General features: G+C 37.0%; 1 protein-coding gene across 1 annotated transcript in view; it reads left to right on the forward strand.

The window, feature by feature from the left end:
- LOC129764186 (NPC intracellular cholesterol transporter 2 homolog a) overlaps positions 1-21,260 on the forward strand; it is a 41,723-nt gene extending 20,463 nt beyond the window's left edge. The window contains exons 2-4 of the mRNA XM_055763038.1: positions 19,767-19,886; positions 20,591-20,766; positions 20,826-21,260. Coding sequence (XP_055619013.1) covers positions 19,767-19,886; positions 20,591-20,766; positions 20,826-20,906 — 377 coding nt within the window. The 3' untranslated portion in view covers positions 20,907-21,260. The remainder of the gene's footprint in view (positions 1-19,766; positions 19,887-20,590; positions 20,767-20,825) is intronic.
- The last annotated feature ends 530 nt before the right edge of the window (positions 21,261-21,790 follow it).

A 21,790-nucleotide genomic window follows, 5' to 3' on the forward strand; every position in this document is an offset into this window, starting at 1 on the left:
TCATCCGCTTTCAAAAAATTCCGGAAAACTGGACTAGTGGAATGGTTTCGAAAGTACCAAGCTCTAGAAGCCAAACTAAAAGGTCTGATTAAAGCAAAAAAGCGTGGATATTGGCGAAAGTTCGTCAATGGTTTGTCAAGGGAGACCGCTATGAGCACTCTTTGGAATACGGCTAGGAGAATGCGTGGCTGGAACCATACAAATGAAAGTGAAGAATACTCTGACCGTTGGATTTTCAAACTTGCAAGAAAGGTTTTTACCGATTCCGTTCCTGCACAAAGCGTCGTACGCGACATTCCGCTCCAATGCGACTATGAGAATTTTTCGATGGTATAATTCTCAATTGCCCTCCTCTCATGTAACAATTCAGCTCCGGGGTCGGACAAGATTAAATTCAACTTGTCGAAGAATCTTCCCGACTTGGCGAAACAGCGTTTGCTGAACTTGTTCAACAAGTTTCTGGAGCCATACGAAAACCCAACTAGCCGGCTTGCGATCACAACTCGTATGGGCCGATTGCAATGTTATCCTGTATTCGTAAATTGTTAGAGAAAATAATTCTACTTCGTTTGGACAAGTGGGTCGAAACGAACAATTTGCTGTCAAATACGCAGTTTGGCTTCCGCCGAGGTAAAGGGACGAACGATTGTCTCGCGCTGCTATCTTCTGAAATCCAAATCGCATTTGATCGCAAGGAACAAATGGCTTCCGTTTTTCTCGATATGAAAGGGGCATTTGATTCAGTTTCCATGGAAATTCTCTCAGAGAAACTTCATAATCGTGGACTTACACCAATTCTGAATAATTTCCTGTACAATTTACTGTCAGAAAAGCACATGTTTTTCAATCATGACAGCTTGAAATCTTCTCGATACAGTTTTATGGGCCTACCACAAGGCTCCTGCCTAAGCCCCCTCTTGTACAGTTTTTACGTCAATGATATGGATGATTGTCTAACTAGAGACTGCACGCTGAGACAACTTGCAGAGGATGGAGTTATTTCCATCACGGGTACTAATCCCGTCGTTCTGCAAAAGTCGTTACAAGATACCCTGAACAATATGTTCACGTGGGCTCTCAAGCTGGGTATCGAATTCTCTACGGAGAAAACTGAAATGGTCGTTTTTTCTAGGAAGCACGAACCCGCCCAATTCCAGCTTCACCTATCTGGCAAAACGATCAAGCACTCGATGTTTTTCAAATACCTTGGAGTATATTTTGACTCCAAATGTACCTGGGGAATACACATTGCGTATTTGAAACAGAAATTCCAGCAAAGAATCAATTTTCTCCAAACAATAACCGGAACATGGTGGGGTGCCCATCCAGGAGACCTCATTCAGTTGTACAAAACAACGATATTATCAGTGTTAGAATATGGCAGTTTTTGCTTCCGATCAGCTGCCAGGATTCATATTCTCAAGCTGGAGAGAATACAATATCGTTGCTTGCGTATAGCCATGGGGTGTTTGCATTCGACACATACGATGAGTCTCGAAGTTTTGGCAGGAGTACCCCCGCTTACTCTTCGGATCACAGAATTATCCTACAGATTTCTCATCCGTTGCAAGATCATGAATCCATTGGTGATTGATAACTTCGAAAATCTACTCCAACTGACTCCTCAGTCAAGTTTTATGTCTTTATACCATGAGTACCTTACCCACGACGTGCACTCTTCACCAGGCATCTCCAACCAAGTTTGCTTCCCATACTTTTGCAATTCCTCTGTCATTTTTTATCTGTCTATGCGACAAAAAATCCATGGAATCCCAGATCACCTACGCTCAGATTCTATTCCGCCGATTTTTTCGGCAGAATATGGGGGCATAGTTAGATCTGATAAAATGTTCTTTACTGACGGTTCATTCATAAACGGGTCCACTGGCTTCGGCATCTTCAATGAAAATTCCAGTGCCTCTTTCAAACTCAAAGATCCTTGTTCCGTGTATGTCGCTGAACTGGGTGCGATATACTACGCACTGGGGATCATTGAAACATTGCCCATCGACCACTATTTTATTTTTTCAGACAGTCTCAGCTCAATAGAGGCAATCCGCTCAATGAAGGTTCATAAACGCTCATCTTATTTCCTAACTAGAATAATACAACTATTGAGTGTTTTGGTCGAAAAATTATTCAAGATTACCTTATCATGGGTTCCCTCTCATTGCTCGATTCCGGGGAATGAGAAAGCGGACTCGCTAGCTAAGGTGGGCGCTTCAGAAGGCACACTTTTTGAAAGGCAAATTGCTTATAACGAATTTTTTCACATTCCTCGTCAGGACACACTCGTTAGTTGGTAGCGCATGTGGAGTGAAGATGAGTTCGGTCGTTGGTTACACACGATTATCCCTAAGGTTTCGACGAAAGCTTGGTTTAAGGGATTGAATGTCGGTCGTGATTTCATTCGCGTGATATCTCGGCTTATGTCCAATCACTACAACCTAAACGCGCATCTCTATCGCATTGGGCTCGCAGGAAACAATCTTTGTGATTGTGGCGATGGCTACCACGACATCGAGCATGTTGTCTGGTCGTGTATCCGGTTCCATACTGCTCGCTCTCAGCTCTCTAGAGCACTGAGAGTACAAGGCAGACAATCGGAGATCCCCGTCCGGGATATCTTAGGTAGCCGTGATCCTGATCTTCTGCTTCATCTATACCTGTTCCTCAGAAACGACGATGTCAACGTTTAATGATGTTTCTTTCGTTGTGTCCCCGTTTCATATCCATCCTATCCGATCGATAAACTTTTACTTAGTCGCGGCAATACATACACACACTCTTTACAGATACACGGGCCAAAGGTTGTGCAGTCCACTGATCATTCAACAAGAGCCAAAGGTTGTACCGCTCATGACAACTCTACACGAACTGATGATTGCGCCGGCTAGTGACCATTCTATCCTGGATTCCTCGAGTCGAGAAAGACGCACCACGCTAGATATGAGGTACAGACTAGGGGGGCGTTGCTGATCAAGGGTCAGCTGCATCCCAATAGGAAGTATCCCGAGTCGGGCACACGTACAGAGCATTGGAGACAGCAACATCCGAATTACGAAAACACTTGTAATACTAACCTCGAGCCAACCGCGAGTAATCGGTTACATATTACTAACAAAGATAATAAGAAAAATTGTCAAAGTATTGAACTCCCGGCCCCGTGAGGCTAACGCCATATGAGCCTTGATAAATATATATATTGGAAAAAAAACACATTCAAGTATATCGGTATCTGGCATCAGATCACAGTAAATCACATTTTGGTCCTTTTTGCACTAATTATTAAGGTGAAGGTGGAAGCTAGCCATTGTAGTAGTATAGGTAAACCCACGTGTAAAAATGGGGTAATAGTGTTAGTGAGAGAAGAGCAAAGCACACGTAAATAGACGCACGCATAGCAACTCGATGTTGATAATTCTTTAATATTTTTTTCACATATCCACGTTGGAGAGCCTTAACCCTTCTCTTCGTTGGCCGAGGCATTTTGATTGAATGTTATACTTCTCCGTTTACTGTTTTTGAAAGCATAGGCAGCCGTGGCAGTGTTCCGCGCTCTGCAATACAATTTTCTTACCCAATGTTAAAGTTGCTAAAACTTACATTATAGACCCGTTAAACGTAAAAATAATGATTGTATTGATATCAACACAATTTTATTCTATTGATTTTCATGGCATGAAACGCTATGACTCCAGGAACAACATTTTATTAAGTGGTTTTTTTTAACTGTTTCGATGATGTTGTCTGGCATCAGTGTCGAAAAAATAACGATGCTTTCACCAATACAAACAAAACCATTGCCGAAGATTGAAAAATGATAATTTAACATTCAGAGCACTAGCTCGAGTTTTCCGACGTTTTTCACTATACAGTGCGACAGCAGATGAAAATTTAATATCTTGTGAGTAATCGATTAGAGTTTGGTTGATATGACTTGATAGGAAGTGCGCGAAAACGATCATTTTCTTCACACTGTTTCGCAAAATGATTGATTTTCGGGCGAGGCGTGAGGGAGGGAGATGAAAGAAATGAGCGCCTTTGTAGCAGCCATTTGTGGCTAGCTTCCACCTTCACCTTAAAAGACAATGAGCAATCGAGCAGTACTGCACTGTCGAGATCAGCAAGTTCACGACGCCTTAATTATGCCATCGAAGGAAAATTCGACTTCCTGAAGCAATTTTCAATAGTTTCAGATTTAACCTTATTGATCTTAGAGGATGAAAGTAATTCAATTGCATCCAATACCAGTATATCTGAAGGGTCCTAGAGTGAACTTGCATACAGTAAGAATGCTGAATAACATGAAGGTTAAAAAGTACAAAATGCAGTCTTCGTTTAACTAATCGAACTAATTAATCGAAAATGGCGATAGTACTGATTCAGGTTCTTGATTACGTCGAAGTCTAGCTGCGAGCTACGGAAGTAAAGATTTGTGGAAAAATTGTAAACTTATCGATTTGAATGATTGGTCGGAGAGATTTCGGGTGCGTTATACATCCCATCGTTATCAACGAACATGGCTACCTTTGAGAAGAAATAGATATAAGTATGATACTTTACGATTACACATAATTCCAGAATTAATACCTTCTTATTTTCTTTGGAAAATTTTTCGTCAAGCAGCATGATCTATTTCTCAAAGAGCATTAAGGTCATCCAGGCCTTGGTGTTGCTCTCGTATATCACTGGTAATGACTTCTTCTTTTTGAAACTTCGTGGGTTTTTACTCTTTTCATTGACCAGCAGCGGTAGTTTATCGCTTCCGTCCATGTTGGTTGTACTTTAATGTTGAGAATTCCCAGTTTCTGGACAAATTCGCAAGCCTTCTCCCGAGAATTAGAACCCGAGAGAAGTAAATAATTCTCTATGGCTTGATAAGTCAAAAAAACCATTGACCGCTCAAGCTTTTCGCTTCTATACCCTTCCGATTCCATGTTTCTTTAGCTTGAATAGTGTTGATATCGTACTTTGTGCAATACGCCTTCCGTCCATAGTTGCGCAATGGTTAGCGTTTCAATCGTTCGCTTGAAAGGTTTTTCGTGGTTTTCCATACTTGAAAAGAAATTCCTTGATGACACGAACACTTCGTCTCCACTTTCAAGAGCAATTGAAATGACAATTAATAACGCACAAAAACATGTACGTGAAAATCATTCGAGTTAGGGAGGTGAAAATCCTTGGAAAAATGAATCAAACCCCATCGAGTAAGGGAGGTATCGAGTTATGGAAAGAAGAATGCTTGTAAAATCAAAGGTGCCGTGAAATTCATCAAGTTAGAGAAAATATCGAGATACAGAACATCGAGTAAGGGAGTTGACTGTACATGAAATCTACGGACCTTCAGAAACGTACCACTAGACTATTTTATAGAATTAAAATCAAGTGCTGTAACAAATATTTGTAAATAGGTAATGGCTCAACTCGTTCCGAGAAGGAACTTTGGTTTATAACTATAATAATGGTTGCAACCAACATTGAATAATGTAGGTAGTTTACAAAGAGACTAAAAAACGCAACCTATTTGACGAATTTACGTTGGATTTACAACCAGATGGCGCAGCGAGTAAAATGAGGATGTTTTGTTTTTTTTGGTATGAACTTCGTTCAAATTTTTTAGAAAAATCTGAATTTATCTTCAAATTTTCCGGTTTCATGTATACTTTCCACGCTGAAAAGGTTAGAAAATCATCATTTTTCAATGTGCCACGTATATTACGAGGAATGGCTTGTTATAAGTATTGTAACTTTGATTTTTTTTCAACTAAGTAAACGACGAATAGGGTGTTTTGCGCTGAAAATACTGCAAATCCTTCTCGTATCGGTCCCTACATAATCAATGATATCAGCCAATTTGATATGATATCGATTTCATCGCAATTATCCATAGTATAAATAACCGGTATGCATCATCAAACCTAAAATTTCCGAAAATTATCTATAACTTTGGTAAAATCGCTTGCTGAAACCATCGGCAATATACAAAACAATAATTTTCTAACCATATACTGACGACATTTAGTGGCTGAAATGAATCTAAATAAAAATAAAATTAATAATTACGACCGAATCGCGCTTTTCAGTGCGTAAAATAAACAAACACCCTAATGTAGATGTCGCATGAGCTGATTCAGCTTTGCGTAAATTCGTCAATTCAACAATTTACCTGATCAATCAAAGTATCAAACTATTCAACAAACCTTTCGAAGCAATTAGCGATCTAACGTACAAATCTACACCTAGGCTGCGCTGCGGTGCAAGTGATGATGGTTTTAAATTTTGCCATGTGAGCTTATGGAAGGTTTGTAGTTCTTTCCATAAATTACAATGTTATAATCATAAAAGATTATTTGATTGCGATGAGTTTGTAAGAAATTTAATTCTGCGCAATTTCATATATAACATGTTATTTATTTACCTCTTTCAGTAGTGAAAACTATAAAAATGTTGACAATGGTTGAATTAAAGAAGGAAATTCGAGAGCACAATCAAACACAAGTAGAAAAATGCACGATTCCTGCATGTGAGAACTACCTTGGAAAGCCCGGAAGTAAAATATACGTGATTTGTTTTTGAGTTTTAGGTTACATTAGCATCATTTTCTTAGTTCAAAAACAAAATCCAGATGTCTCACCTATCGTTTACGTTTTGCGTTAGATCGCCAATTGACGAATTTACGCAAAGCTGAATCAGCTCATGTGGCATCTACATTAGAGCTCAGAACCACAAAAGTGAGGGTGTTCGTTTATTTCACGCACTGAAAAGCAAGATTCAGTGGTGATTATTCATTTTATTTCAATTTAGATTCATTTCAGCCATTGAATGTCGTCAGTAAAGTTGGAGTTTTGTATATTTACAATGGTTTCAGCACGCGATTTGACCAAAGTCATAGATAATCTTCGAAAATTTTAAGTTTGATAATGCATTCCGGTTATTGATACTATGGATAATTGCGATGAAATCGATATCATATCAAATTGGCTGATATCATTGGTTATGTAGGGACCGATACGAGAAGGATTTGCAGTATTTTTAGCGCAAAACATCCTATTCATCGTTTACTTAGTTGAAAAAAATTAAAGTTACAATACTTATAACAAGCCATCCCTCGTAATATACATAGCACATTGTAAAATGATGATTTTCTAACCTTTTCAGCGTGGAAATAATACATGAAACCGGAAAATTTGAAGATAAATTCTAATTTTTCTAGAAAATTTGAACGAATTTCATACCAAAAACACAAATCATCCTCATTTTACTCGCTGCGCCATCTGGTTGTAAAAACAAATCACGAATATTTTACTTCCGGGCTTTCCAAGGTAGTTCTCACATGCAGGAATCGTGCATTTTTCTACTTGTGTTTGATTGTGCTCTCGAATTTCCTTCTTTAATTCAACCATTGTCAACATTTTTATAGTTTTCACTACTGAAAGAGGTAAATAAATAACATTTATTTTTTTTATTTTTTTTATCCCATTCATTTATTCAAGGCTCATTAGAATTTTTAGATGTAACAGAGCCGAATTTTAATCGTGTACATGTCACATGGTTATCATATCTATAATTAGCACATTACACAGTTGTCATTCGCCAGTATTCCTTCTATACCATTACATATGGTACATTCACACAGTAGCCATTTAGGCGTAAGAATATTCTTTCTGTTCTTCCATTATCCAGTTGAACCACCGGACAGCGGAGACAGTTGATTGATCATTGTTGAGTTATTTATAGAACAGCAGCCCGATGTGTCTTGCAGAGCAGAGCAGTTGTATGGATGAATCGATCTTAATTTCGACCGTGGATCGATCTCCATCGCTGATGATTGTTGCGTGGACGTAGCTATTCTATAACAACACAAAGATGGTCAATGAGGGTCCTGAGTTTTGAACTCACGATCGATCGCTTACTAAGCGAACGCGCAACCAATGTGAAAAATAAATAACATGTTCTATATAAAATTGCGCAGAATTAAATTTCTTACAAACTCATCGCAATCAAATAATCTTTTATGATTATAACATTGTAATTTATGGAAAGAACTACAAACCTTCCATAAGCTCATATGGCAAAATTAAAACCATCATCACTTTCACCGCAGCGCCGCCTAGGTGCAGATTTGTACGTTAGATCGCCAATACCGTTCAAAAAAAAAAAACAATTTCAGATTGGAGTGTTTTCAACCAATATGCAAAAGTATACAAATATATATTTGTAATATATTTGTATACTTTTGCATATAGTCTTCCGAAAAACACTTACACATTTGTTCAAATTTCATGGTTTTGTTCTACACGAATATGCTTTCCGCTAGTGTTCAATGTTTATCCCAAACATGCCCAATGATACACAAACATAAACATGTACACTTAGAAAAATCCTCGGTCGAAAACTACCAAATACATTTGGTAATGTAAAATTAGTAGAATGTACAAATTTTTTGTACATATTGTCAACAAACCCGCATCCCTACCAGAGATTAGTATATTTTACTCGATAACATTAGTAAGCTTGGATATTGTCATATCTGAAAACTGGTGAGAAAAGCGCGTATTATCCATTTTCATTGTTCCCATAAGGCAATACGGAGGTATAATAAGGATATAATTCTGATACGTGCATTTTCGGCGAGAAAATGTAGCCGATATTGGGCTTCCGAATCATGGTTCTGCTTGACATATGTGTTTATTAGTACGGTCGAAAATGACTATAGATTGGTAGTATTTACCAAAAAATTCGTTATATTTACTAATTATTTCTCTCAGTGTACACAGAGAAGAGAAGTGGAACATGAGAGAAAAAAGTGGCAACGATTTGTGGCAAGAAAATGTAAACAGTGAAAAAATGACAGATGGTTTACGCTCTAAAAATTGAACATAATGTTACGATGTCTCTAAAACGGTGGGAGACGTCATATATAAGGTGGGAGGTTCGTATAAAATGTTATTAATGTTAGCATCATCATGATAAACACGGCGAATGGAATAGAAATAATTACGAACTGAAAATTGAATAAAATATATATATAAGTTAACGCAAGCAACATCATTTTCCCCACAGCAACAGAACCGATCACTGTGGAACAGTTTATCGGTACCATCAATTCGCAAACGCCAGCGAAACAACAATTTAGGACACCAACGTAAAACACCGATTCGGACTCTGTACCTGACGCGACAACGGACTGGATAGAATGTGCAGCGTAAGGGCTTTAGGTAAATGGCTAGGCTTCATGATGTAAAATTGACAATAATAAAATCAGTCTAACTTGTACTCCCGGCGAAACCGGTCTTTCCTTTTTAAAAACTCTTCGATATCCTCATGTAACTTAATTGGCGCAGTCGGTAGGATCGCTCGTTCAAGTGTTCACGCGTAGATCCAATTCGCGAAAGTGATTTCCCGCGCGAACGAATATCGAGTGGCTGACGATTGGAGAACTACAACGGACGCACGAGTGATACCTTTTTATCAAGTAAGTAATTAGATCTTAGTCAAATTAACAATCATTTAATCGGAGTGGTACAAAGCTTACCCGAAACAAAAAAAAGCTGTATCCACATCCATAAAATATAACAAAAACTACTAATTCAGAGAGACGAGCCCGGGTAACACCGTAAGCGACTCTTTTTATATCACAAAAGTGAACTACTAATCTAAAACAAAAACAAACGTTAAATCAGAAAAAAAACTAGCTAATCTAACAAGAGTGATTTAAGTTTTACCTTGGAGTGCTTTGTGAATAATCGCGAAAACAATTAACCCAAACAGTTTTAACATATCCCCTGAATTACCGAGGAGCAATACCTCAGCACAGGAGGAAAATTTAAATGAACACGAAGAAGCCGCCAGAATTGCTCAAACAGCGGTAATGTTCGACAAGGCGGAGAAAATCCTAAAGGCGATGCAAACGCCCCAGGCAATCCGCGAATTGCCGCAATTCGACGGTAACCCCGTCAAATTACACTGCTTCATTAGAGCAGTGGAAAATCTGTTGCCCTTTTTAGAAACTCTTAAAGGGACACCCTTCGAGCAAGTATGGCTTCAATCCATACGCTCGAAAGTAACCGGAGATGCGGACCGAGTTTTAGAAACATACGGGACACCGCTAATCTGGGAAGAAATTAAAGCTAACCTGATAGCTTATTATAACGACAAGCGTGATTCTGTCACGCTTACCCGCGAATTGTTCCAACTGCAACAAGCTGGAACAATAGAAGATTTTTATAGTTCGGTTCATCAATTGCTTTCGCTTTTGATAAACCATACAAATATTTCAACATTCGATCTCAACTTGAGAACGGACAGAATCTCGACACACCAGGAGAATGCTCTTCAAGTGTTTTTAGCAGGACTAAAAGAGCCCATCGGCGGGAACGTAAGAGCCCGCCAACCAAAAAAATTAAAAGAAGCTTTCGATGCTTCTATTGAAGAGAGAAACTATCAAAATAAATGCGGTCTTAATAAGATGGAAACTACAAATCGATTCCAAAAACCGATTGTTGTAGCACCACCTCCCCCACCAAGGCAAAAGAACTGGAATAATTTTAATCATTACCAAAGAGCCCAGTATCAGCCTCAAACGAATCATTTTAATCCACAGCAAAATTTTTCGGGATTACAAATGAATCCTTTTAATCAACGGCAAAATTTTCAAAGACCTCAAATGAATCAATTCCACACACCTTACCAACAACATCAGAACCAAAGCTTTCTAAATCAACCGCAAGTTCCTCCGCGAAACGTATTCGCCCCAAGACCAGTTCAGATGCCGAAGCCTACTCCCATGGATGTAGACCCTTCAATAAGATCTAATAAAATAAACTATATGAATAGACCTCGGAGAGCAATCAATTACCACGAAGGCACAAATATGTCTGATCCTTACGGCCCGTACGAAGGACCAAATTGTGAATACGAAACCTATGATGAAGAAAATTATGAGCAGGATAATTATCACAATGAATCGATGGCTAGTACATCTTTTCAACCTGTGGTAAACAATCAGGAAGAGAGTGTCGAAGAAAATACCACTTCCACTGATGAACTGAATTTTCAGATAATTACGGCCCAAGAAACTCCTCCGTAAACAATTTTATACCGTACATACAAATCAATACCACTAAAGGACCACTGAAGTTTTTGATCGATACGGGAGCGAACAAAAACTACATTAGTCCGAAACATGTCAATTTGGACAAATGCAAGTTCACCAAACCTGTAAAGGTAACGAACGTTAATGGTTCGCAAAATATAGATCAATTCGTAAATTTCAACCCCTTTTCCACAATACCAGGATCAAAAAAAAAAAAACAAATATTTTACATATTCGACTTCCACAAATTTTTCGATGGTCTCATAGGATACGAGACCTTACGTGAACTAAAAGTCAACATATTAACAGATCAAAATGAGTTGAAATTCCCCACTGGCGTACTGAAAATGTTTCGAAAATATCCAAATTCGGCAATAATCCAGTTAAATTCCAATGAGACAAAAATTGTGAATTTACCAACTATCATCAATAATGGAGAATTTTATTTGGAAAATGACATTTTTCTCTCTAAGGACATTATCATACATTCTGGTATCTACAATTCAAAAGATAGCCATGCTTTTTTTTTACTGTATCAAACATATCGAAAAGCCCATCAAAAGTATTAATAAAACGTCCTCTAGATGTTGAACTTAACAATTTTTCCTTAGAGGAACCGAACCAAGATTATGTAACTCAATTTGGCAGGACACATATTTTCAGTTGAGAGTTGATCATCTGAACAAAGAAGAAAAATCTAACCTAATGAAAGTAAATTATGGAGTTCCTTTTATCATAAAAGTGTTTAAAGATTTTATTGACCCAAAGAGAACAAATTGCATTTTGTGTCCCGAATCTGTAATTCAGACCCTCCAAATTGTTTACAAGAACTATTTTAGCAGAGGAAAACCATTTAAAGTTTTCATTACACAAAAAATAGCAATAGACTTGAAAACCGCAGAGGAACAAAATGAAATCATAGAACAAATTCATACAACCGGGCACCGAGGCATATGGGAAAACAATCGGCAAATCGGAAATCGTTACTATTTCCCAGCTATGAAAAAGAAAATAAGACAGTTTCTAAGGCTCTGTCACACCTGCAACAAAAATAAGTACGAACGACACCCTTATAAAATCCAACTGGGCTCAACTCCAGATCCGAAAAAGCCTTTAGAAATTGTTCATCTAGACATCTTTATCAAACAACCTAATATATTTCTTTCATTTATAGATAAATTCTCTCGATTTGCAACGGTAATTCCCACCAAATCCAGGAACATCGGCGACGTAAGGAAAGGTTTAACCAAGTACTTTTCTATTTATGGTACCCCAAATTTAGTTATTAGTGATAACGAACCCGCATTGAAATCCATAGAGATTAGAACACTTTTAGACAACCTAAATATCCAGATGCATTTTACTCCACCCAATCATAGTTCGAGTAATGGTACAGTGGAAAGATTCCACTCAACTTTGAGCGAAATTTTTCGTTGTACTAAGCCTAATTATCCCGACATAAACGAAAAAGAAGTTTTTAGAATAGCTTGCACCATATACAACAACACAGTCCACTCTACCACAAAAACCAAACCCCGGGAAATATTCTACGGAATAAGGGATGGAGAGGAAAAGCCTCTTGATATGGAAAAGATTTTAGAAAACAGAAACAAATTCTACAATGAAATTATTGTACAATCAGATAAAAATAAAAATTTGGGTTACCACAATAAAAAGAGAGAACATCCACCGGTTCTTCGAGAGGAAGAAACCGTATATAATAGAAGACAAGGAATAAGGATCAAAGGAAAAGAAATGTATTTCCCAGTCAAAGTTGTCCAAGATAAAGGTAGAACGTTTCTGGACCACTCTGGCAGAGAAATACACAAAGAAAATATTCGGCGAAAATGAAACCATACAAATTATTTTTCTAAATTATAGATGTTGCGGAGCCAACTTCTAAAACTAATTACGCTGACGTTCATCACGACCTCATCATCGAGAACGATACAAATACATGACCTGACCAGAAACCCAGGACTAGTGACGTTACAGACCGGAAACGTACTAATTAAGACGACGTCACAGGATATATCACACAATAGACTTGGAAGACTATAGACCATTACTAAACAACATCGCTATCACTATCGACGGACTTAAAATATTCACAGACTTCAGCGACGTTTATATCACATTACAGTCCAAATTTAAGAAAGCCCAAAACACGTATATGAAATTGTTACCAAATAGAAGAAACAAGAGAGGAGCATTCAATTTTCTAGGCTCAGCCATAAAGGCGATTACAGGCAATTTAGATGAAGAAGATCGAATCCAAATAGATAACGATATAAATGACTTAAAACGAGGCAACCAAGAACTTATAAGACAAAATAATATTCAAGTAACTATCAACAAACATCTAGGAAAACGTATAAACAAATTAATAGATTCCGTTAATGAACAACAAAGAATAATCAAGCAACAAATTATATCAGCCAGACAATCTCTAATCACCAACAAACTTGTCAATCAAAATTTCACAGCAATCCGACAGGCATTTAAAATTTCTTATCATGTCGACCTAATACAAGAACACCTAGACTCAATTTTCGAAGTTATACAACTTGCAAAAATAAATATCATTTCTAAGAATTTTCTAGAAGCAGAAGAACTAAAGTTTATCTCAGATAAGTTAGAAGAACAAAATATTACCATTCTACATCCAGACCAAGCATACGATTACCTAGACATCAGAGCCCTCTTCAAGGAATCCATCCTCTACTTCATCATCGGCGTCCCGCAGATTTTACCACATCCATTCACCAGTCTTCTCCTAGAACCACTTCCAATCAACGGTCAAATCATCAAACTCCCTTGGCACAAAGCAGCAATCTACGGAAACTCCACCTATTTCATCAAAGGCAGTTGCCAAAGTATCGGCGAAAATTCCATTTGCGAAGAAGATAAATTAGACGATACCTCAGACGACAGATGCTTCTCCAAAATCATACGAGGCTCCCCAGGAAAATGCACCTTTACGAACTATCGGAATACAACCAACATAAAACGATTGACAGACAACCATATCATCATCATAATCACAACAGTCACACTATCAAGCGACTGTCTACATAACAACAGAGTTTTAACAGGAACGATGCTGTTGTTTTTCGAGAACTGTACAATCTCACTGAACAACAAAACTTTTAGCTCCATTACGTTTCCATCGAGAATTATCCCAACAATAGTGCCTCTGGATGGCGTGAAAATTGAACAAAACGAATTCGAGCAGAACCTGGACTTTCACACATTAAAGAAATTACATTTCCAAAACCGAGAACAACTGGAGATAATTAAAACCCGATATTTCATCCAAACATCAACAAGTTTGGGCCTCTCATCTATATGCTTCATTATAGGCTTGATCGTCATAGTTTACCATTGGTACCAGAAGAAAAGGACACCCAATGAAGAAAAACCAAACATCAGTTCAGCAGACAACCATCATCCCAACACAATTGTATCGGGACGATCCAAACTTGATGAGGGAGTAGTTAACGCAAGCAACATCATTTTCCCCACAGCAACAGAACCGATCACTGTGGAACAGTTTATCGGTAGCATCAATTCGCAAACGCAAGCGAAACAACAATTTAGGACACCAACGTAAAACACCGATTCGGACTCTGTACCTGACGCGACAACGGACTGGATAGAATGTGCAGCGTAAGGGCTTTAGGTAAATGGCTAGGCTTCATGATGTAAAATTGACAATAATAAAATCAGTCTAACTTGTACTCCCGGCGAAACCGGTCTTTCCTTTTTAAAAACTCTTCGATATCCTCATGTAACTTAATTTATATATATATATATATATATATATATATATATATATATATATATATATATATATATATATATATATATATATATATATATATATATATATATATATATATATATATATATATATATATATATATATATATATATATATATATATATATATATATATATATAGACGCTGAAAGTGTTGTGGACAAACATTATAATGCATTTTTATCGGTTCATGTATAATGTCGTTAATATTTGCATAATCAAAATAAACCTATATGTATTGTAATCATAACTTGCTGTGCTACTGATAACAACATTTATGGTCGTATTCCACCAATAATGACAAATGTGTAATTTACGAATGAAGCTTCGCCATAGAAACTGGACATTGAATAAAAAATTAAAATGTGGTAAGAGCATCAGTTGAAGTTTTTTCAAGCATTCTTATCGAAATAAATTGAATGGTACAATAATTATACGACTAGGTCATGTATGTACGCTTAAAAACAACATAAAAATATAATGAATTTTATTTTTTCCAGTTTCGAACACACCCCGTAAAAAGCCATTTTTATTTTTTCAAATTCCCTCTGTTGGTATTGTATCTAGAATTCACAAGGTAATGAAACGTTACCATCAATTAGTTTCTAGTAATCAGCTTTTTAGTTGCCGGGGAAATTAACACCTAGCTATATTTCTTAGTGTTATATATGCTACCATGTAAATTGGTAGTTTTGTTCCTTATCGCAAAATATTAGACCCCATTCCACTTTAGGGTGATTCGAAAAATGTAGTTTTTCCATTTCTTTCCAAAAATGACTTTTTTCAAAAAGTTATTACTTTTGAACTACTGGACCGACTCAGATGATTGACATATCAAATTAAAGCCTACCTACCTTTTAGCCTTTCTTGAAAAAATTACACGCTTGCCAATCAATTGGATTATAGTCACATACATCCAGTGTAGTCGCATAGAAATATTGAACGAAAACTGAAAACATGTTAACTTTGAAAAATCATAACTTAAAAACGAAAAATGACACCTCTCTGGTATGCGGATGTATTATGTGAAAAACCCTCAGCTTTCAGGAAAAAATATAAAAAATAAACGAAACGATGTAAGCTATAGAAAATAAATATAATCAATAATTACTAAAATAAAATCCACTTCTATTCAGAGTGTAATAGGCTAGCTTATTGGTTTTAATTTGATATGTCGATCATCTGAATCGATCACGTAGTTCAAAAGTAATAATTTTTTGAGAAAAGTTATTTTTGGGAAAAAAGGGGAAAATGATTTTTTAAACCATCGGATAGCTTTGAAAATTATAACTCAAAAACGAAAAAAAATGCCTCCCTGGTTTCGAGATATGCTATGTGAAAAATTCTCAGTTTTCCAGAAAATATATAAAAAAATATAGCGCCTTTGGTCCCGAGACGAAACATAATTCAAGTTTTCTGCAACTGCTGTATTTTTCCAAAAAAGACCAGCTAATTGGCTTTAATTTAATATGTCGTACATCTGAATTGGTACAGTGGCTCAAAAGTTATGATTTTTTTTATAGTCATTTTTGGCAAAAATACGAAAAAATGGATTTTTTGGACCACTCTAAAATGGAAATGGTCGCCCTAACAAAAAAATAAAAAATACGACTAATAACTTGCTATAAAGAACAAAACTACCCCTTTTGACGACAATCTGAGCAACACTATAACGGTTTGGCATGGAATGGCTGTATTTATGTATATTTTTAAACGAAAACATTTGTCAAACAAACTGCAAAACTAAAAACTTTTATACTGTGCCTTAATTTTCTAAGTGTAACATTCAAAGATCCTTCAATAAAAATGTCATTAAAACATCAGAGTAAAACTGACATACAATTATGACGGATGACTGCTTTTTGATTGGCGCGTGCTCCAACTAGCAAACCGGCAATTAAAAAGCACTCCAACTAAAAAAGCGTCAACAAGCGAATGTGTACTGTAAAACTGTAAAAAAAATATATTAAAAATATACAATCGAAGACTTTTTTTTGTCGTTTATGAGTTTGTTTTTTTAAGCTACTACAAGGCATGTTTGCAGATTAATAGAAAGATATGATATGTTGATCCTTGAAATGAGTTTGAAAGTTAAGAATTGGAAAAAAAATAAAATTCATGTGAATGGAGACGACTTTTGTGTACAGCATATGCCAATGGGGCCTTTTGCTGATTAAGTAAGATTTCTTCCAAAACGTCATAACTTTTCAACCATTGAGTCGATTTCAAAATACGACACATCAAATAAATGAAATCTTATTCTTCTATGGATCAACTTCAATCGGTCATTCAAACAAACTAAGAAATTAAATAGTGCCGAAAAACTTTAATTATAAAGCTTAGAAAATTTGCCACTTAATTTTCCACTCTTTCACACCAAATTTTTATCTTGTCGGAATTTTAAACCTCTCAAATTGAACTGTCAAAATGATAGGTCAAAGAACGAAAAGCAGGAAAAATTAACAAATAATGGGGGGTAAATAATGAAGCAAAGGTAATAATGGATTTTTAATAACCATCTCAAAAAAATATTGAAAAAAAACATTCCTTTTTTAATTTCTCTTTCAATTTTGATAAAATTGCACTGAATAGTTAAAGAAGAGCAATATTAATATTTGAATAAACTTATGTAATTATAAACATGTTTATATAAACCTTCCCATCTTATAATTCATCATTAAAGACCTTGCTTCAAGACAGCTAGAAATCCATACACTCTCAAATCAAGTGTGCCTGAAAAAATTATATTCTTCACGTAAACAAGCGATGAAAATGTGGACACTTTTTAGTCAGTGAATTGTATGGAGTTCCACTGCTGTGTTGTACAGATGACACGCGTTTCAAACACGATGTTTACAATTCTAGCACATCATGTACGAAACATTCCTTTCATGCACGAAGAAAATTATTCCTCCTGAAACATTCCTTTGTAGAATAATGTAGAATACAGAAACTAACTAGAAAATTTAGTTCGCATTGCAAAAATTGCACGAACTCATGGGCTATGAGCTCATGTACATTTAATAGCTATCATGAAATAATTCATAGTTTTTTTTCCCGTGAAAAGAAAACTTTCTCTGAATAGAAAGAAGCTGTCTATGAGATTTTTTTTCCGTGCAATTGGCAACCAATTGAAGTCTGGGGAACTGAATATGCCATATACACTCTGTCCAACTTCTGTAAGACCAGGTGATGATCTTGCTGCTTTGTGTCATTGTAAACAAACAACGATTCAATTTATATTCTAATGTATTTGTATTGGTAACTATCATACACTGAATGATTTTCATATGTGTGTGTGTGCAATCGTTGAGCGTAAACAATTTTTATTTTGTATTTTTAAGTGTCAAGTTTCTATAAGACCAGTCACGTTTTCCGTTTTCTTTAGTTAGTTGAATAATAAATCTGGAAAATGCCGAAGGGAAAAGTACTCACGGATAGAAAAAAAAGGACAAATCGGTGCATTTCACCAGGAAAATGTTGGAATTAGAGAAATTGCTCGTCGGATTGGACGATCCCATCAAGTAGTTCTCAACTATTTGACGAATCCTCAAGGATATGGTAAAAAGAAGAGAGCTCAACGTAAATCGAAACTCTCTGACCAGGATAAGTGGTGGGAAATAGTTAGAACAGAACTTCAAAACCGCTTATGCAAATAAAGCAATTTTTCAATTTAAATGTTACTCGGGAGACAATTCGAGAGTTTTGGTAAAAAGAGGGCTTGAAACGTTAAAGCACCATCTCACATCGGAAGACGTCTGAGTTTTGCCAAAGCTCACATAAACCGACAGTGGGACATGGTATGTTGTGACAAAGAAAGTTTACAAAAGAATACTTTTTCCTATACACCACAACGAAAAGTTCTTCAATGTATAGGTTATGTTCACTGACGGAAAATAGTTCAATTTGAATGGTCCTGATGTTTTCAACGGGTACTGGCGTGATTTACGGAAGAAGGAACAGTATTTTTCAACCAGAAATTTTGGTGGAGACTCGTGCATTGTTTGGGCGGAATTCCGTGGAACCGGAGAGCTCAATATAGCTTTCACATCATTCAAGGATTACAGACATGTTCTGGAATCCTCTCTCCTACCATTTTTGCGTGGATATCGTCACAAAAAATCTACATTCCAGCAAAACAATGCTACTATTCATACCAGCAAGGAAACTAAACATTATGGACCAAAAACCTGGACCTTGTACGCAGAATCTACACTGAGGGAAAACGGCACACCTCGATTGACGAACTCAAGGTCGCAATTTCGGAAAAATGGAGAAATATCGAGAAATCCGTTCAGCAGAATTTGGTAAATAGTATTCAAACAGAAATTTTCCAGGTTATTAGTCGAAATGACAAGGTTACCAATTATTGACATGTGAATCAGCCGATCGTTTTGATTTTTTCATTGATAATACTTATGAACTTTGAAATGGTCTTATAGAAACTGGACAGCTGAAATTATCATAATGAAGCACCCAATGAATGTATCCTGTTGAAATTCTAACTGTTTTTTCTTGCAACGAAACAGAAACAGGGTGGTCTTACAGAAGTTGGACAGAGTGTATTTGTTCAGAGTCGTTTTAGATGCGATTACAAACAGACCCATTTTCGGGTCTACGGCTACTGTGGCTAAGGGTTCTGAGGGCTCCACTCTCGAAGTACATATAGACGTTGATACAGTTTGGCCAACATTTTATTGCTTGTAAGCGCGGTGTCTTACAATTTGCTATTAGTGGTATCTGAATGCTGACTCTGATACTAAACTAAGCCTTGTCCGATAAGTTGTCCAATTCCAATTTGTAGTGTATCTTACTAAGCTGTTTGCCTTTCATCCTATCTTTTCAGGTGATGCCAACACAATCGGTAACTACAGTGCGGTGGAGGTTTCGAACTGTGGCGAGGACGACGCGGCCTGTGTACTGAAAAGAAATACGAACGCCACCATTTCGATAACATTCAACAGCGGTAAGTCTTTGGAAAATTTGATCAATCCGTTTTGTGCACGACAGACTCCACTGAAATGATGCTCTACTTCGATGATGTAATGATACATACACAGCATTGACCTTGACATTGGTCGGTAACGGTTCATGCCAGCGATAAGCAGACAAAGCAATTCTGTTCGCGTGATTCACGATAGGTTTTAATTGAATAATTAGATTTCGTGGGACACTGTCAAGCGGTCATTAAGAACGATGAGGTGATATCATCACGACCGCGCTCGGCTTAAAGCGCAGTAAATTTTGACTTCTCCGATGAGCTTTTGAACATCCTTCTACTTAACTTTATAGTTTTTAGTTATACAACAGTTCATGAGAGTAAAATAGTTTTCAGAATAACCTTGGCTAATAATAGCTCAGATTATAAATACACATATCGATCGGAGTCTATGCGAGAAGAGCTGCGTCACGTTCCAATGCATGAATTATGCAGTGGCGTCGTAACATGTGATTGTAAATCATTATTCGTCCTCAGACAGCTTGTCGTCATTATGCAGGCGTCCTTCGTACAGTATGTCTTATGAGTGATATTCCAAGGTTGAACTTGTGTTCGAACTTATATAGTTTTTTTTTCTGAAGTGGAACGCAGCATGAAAGAAACATGAATTTCAGAACATGGAGAACATTTCTCTCTCTTTATTCACACAAATATAATTTCCGCTTTTGTAGATGAGGACCTCACTGAACTGAAGGCGGTAGTGCACGGCATCATTCTCGGAATGGAAATACCGTTCAAGCTACCGAACGACAACGGATGTGTGGACAGTGGCATCGAATGTCCCCTCTCGAAGGACACTGACTACAAGTACACCACGACGCTGCCGGTGGTGAAGCAATATCCGAAGGTAAATTGGTCCTATAGAATACAAAAAAAATAATACCGCATTGGAAAATCTCTGTACAGGTCGCAGTGGAAGTGAAGTGGGAGCTAAAATCCGGCGATAAAGACGTGGTGTGTGTGAAAATCCCCGCAAAGATCCAGTAATGAATTCGTCAGTCGTCAGCTGATTCATGATAGAGGTAAACCACAAACTGGAACCGATTCATGCGCGCGAACGGAGACAAACAAGGAAGACTCGATAGTGAACTAAATTAGATTAAGTATCTTCATCAACTAACGAGAAATGAACGGATCACTTACACACACACACCCCCCATCTACCTTACACTTCACGATCCACTCGTCGTGCCATTTAGTATTTCAATAAGTAACTTAAGTCATCTCTTTGTATGATCTTAGAGTAAACGATTCATAGGAGGGGAAGCGAAATAAAACACCGATGTCGCTCGTCTCGAGTGTGCGCGACTTGCGGCTGGAAACCTTTTGTACAATTAAAAACATCTTGTTTCATTTGATGCTTCCGGTCTCGATGACGCCCACTTCGCGCGTTCCGCTCTCTCGCTGGAACCGTAAATTCATGCTCAATGTAACGGGGCTCGATCTTTCCGTCGGAGACTGTCATTTATTTGAGGTCGTAAAAGTGATAAATTGCCTTCATCAGAACAGATCATTTTTACGTACTTTTTTTTTTTAGATTGGTTGTTTGACCTATTTGTTGCCGACAGAGAACTGCTTGGAATCGGAACAGACCCTGAGCTGACCGCAATTGGGGATTATTGAATTAGATTCAATCTAATCTCGGAATCTGTTTGACAAGTTGTTTGAGTCAGAGACGGGACAAAGCGGAGGAACGCATGGATTTATGTGTATTTTTTATGTGGCATAAGGAACGTGGCAGCACATGTACTCGAAAGGCGTGTACCGTTCTGAATCATATTTCGGACACTTTGTTCTAATATTTTGAAATGCTTAATGCATTGATGAAATAACTATAAAATTAGTATCACAATTGCTTCTTTAGAGTGATC

Source organism: Toxorhynchites rutilus, chromosome 2 (assembly GCF_029784135.1).
Source record: "Toxorhynchites rutilus septentrionalis strain SRP chromosome 2, ASM2978413v1, whole genome shotgun sequence".
NCBI classification, from domain to species: Eukaryota; Metazoa; Arthropoda; class Insecta; order Diptera; family Culicidae; genus Toxorhynchites; species Toxorhynchites rutilus.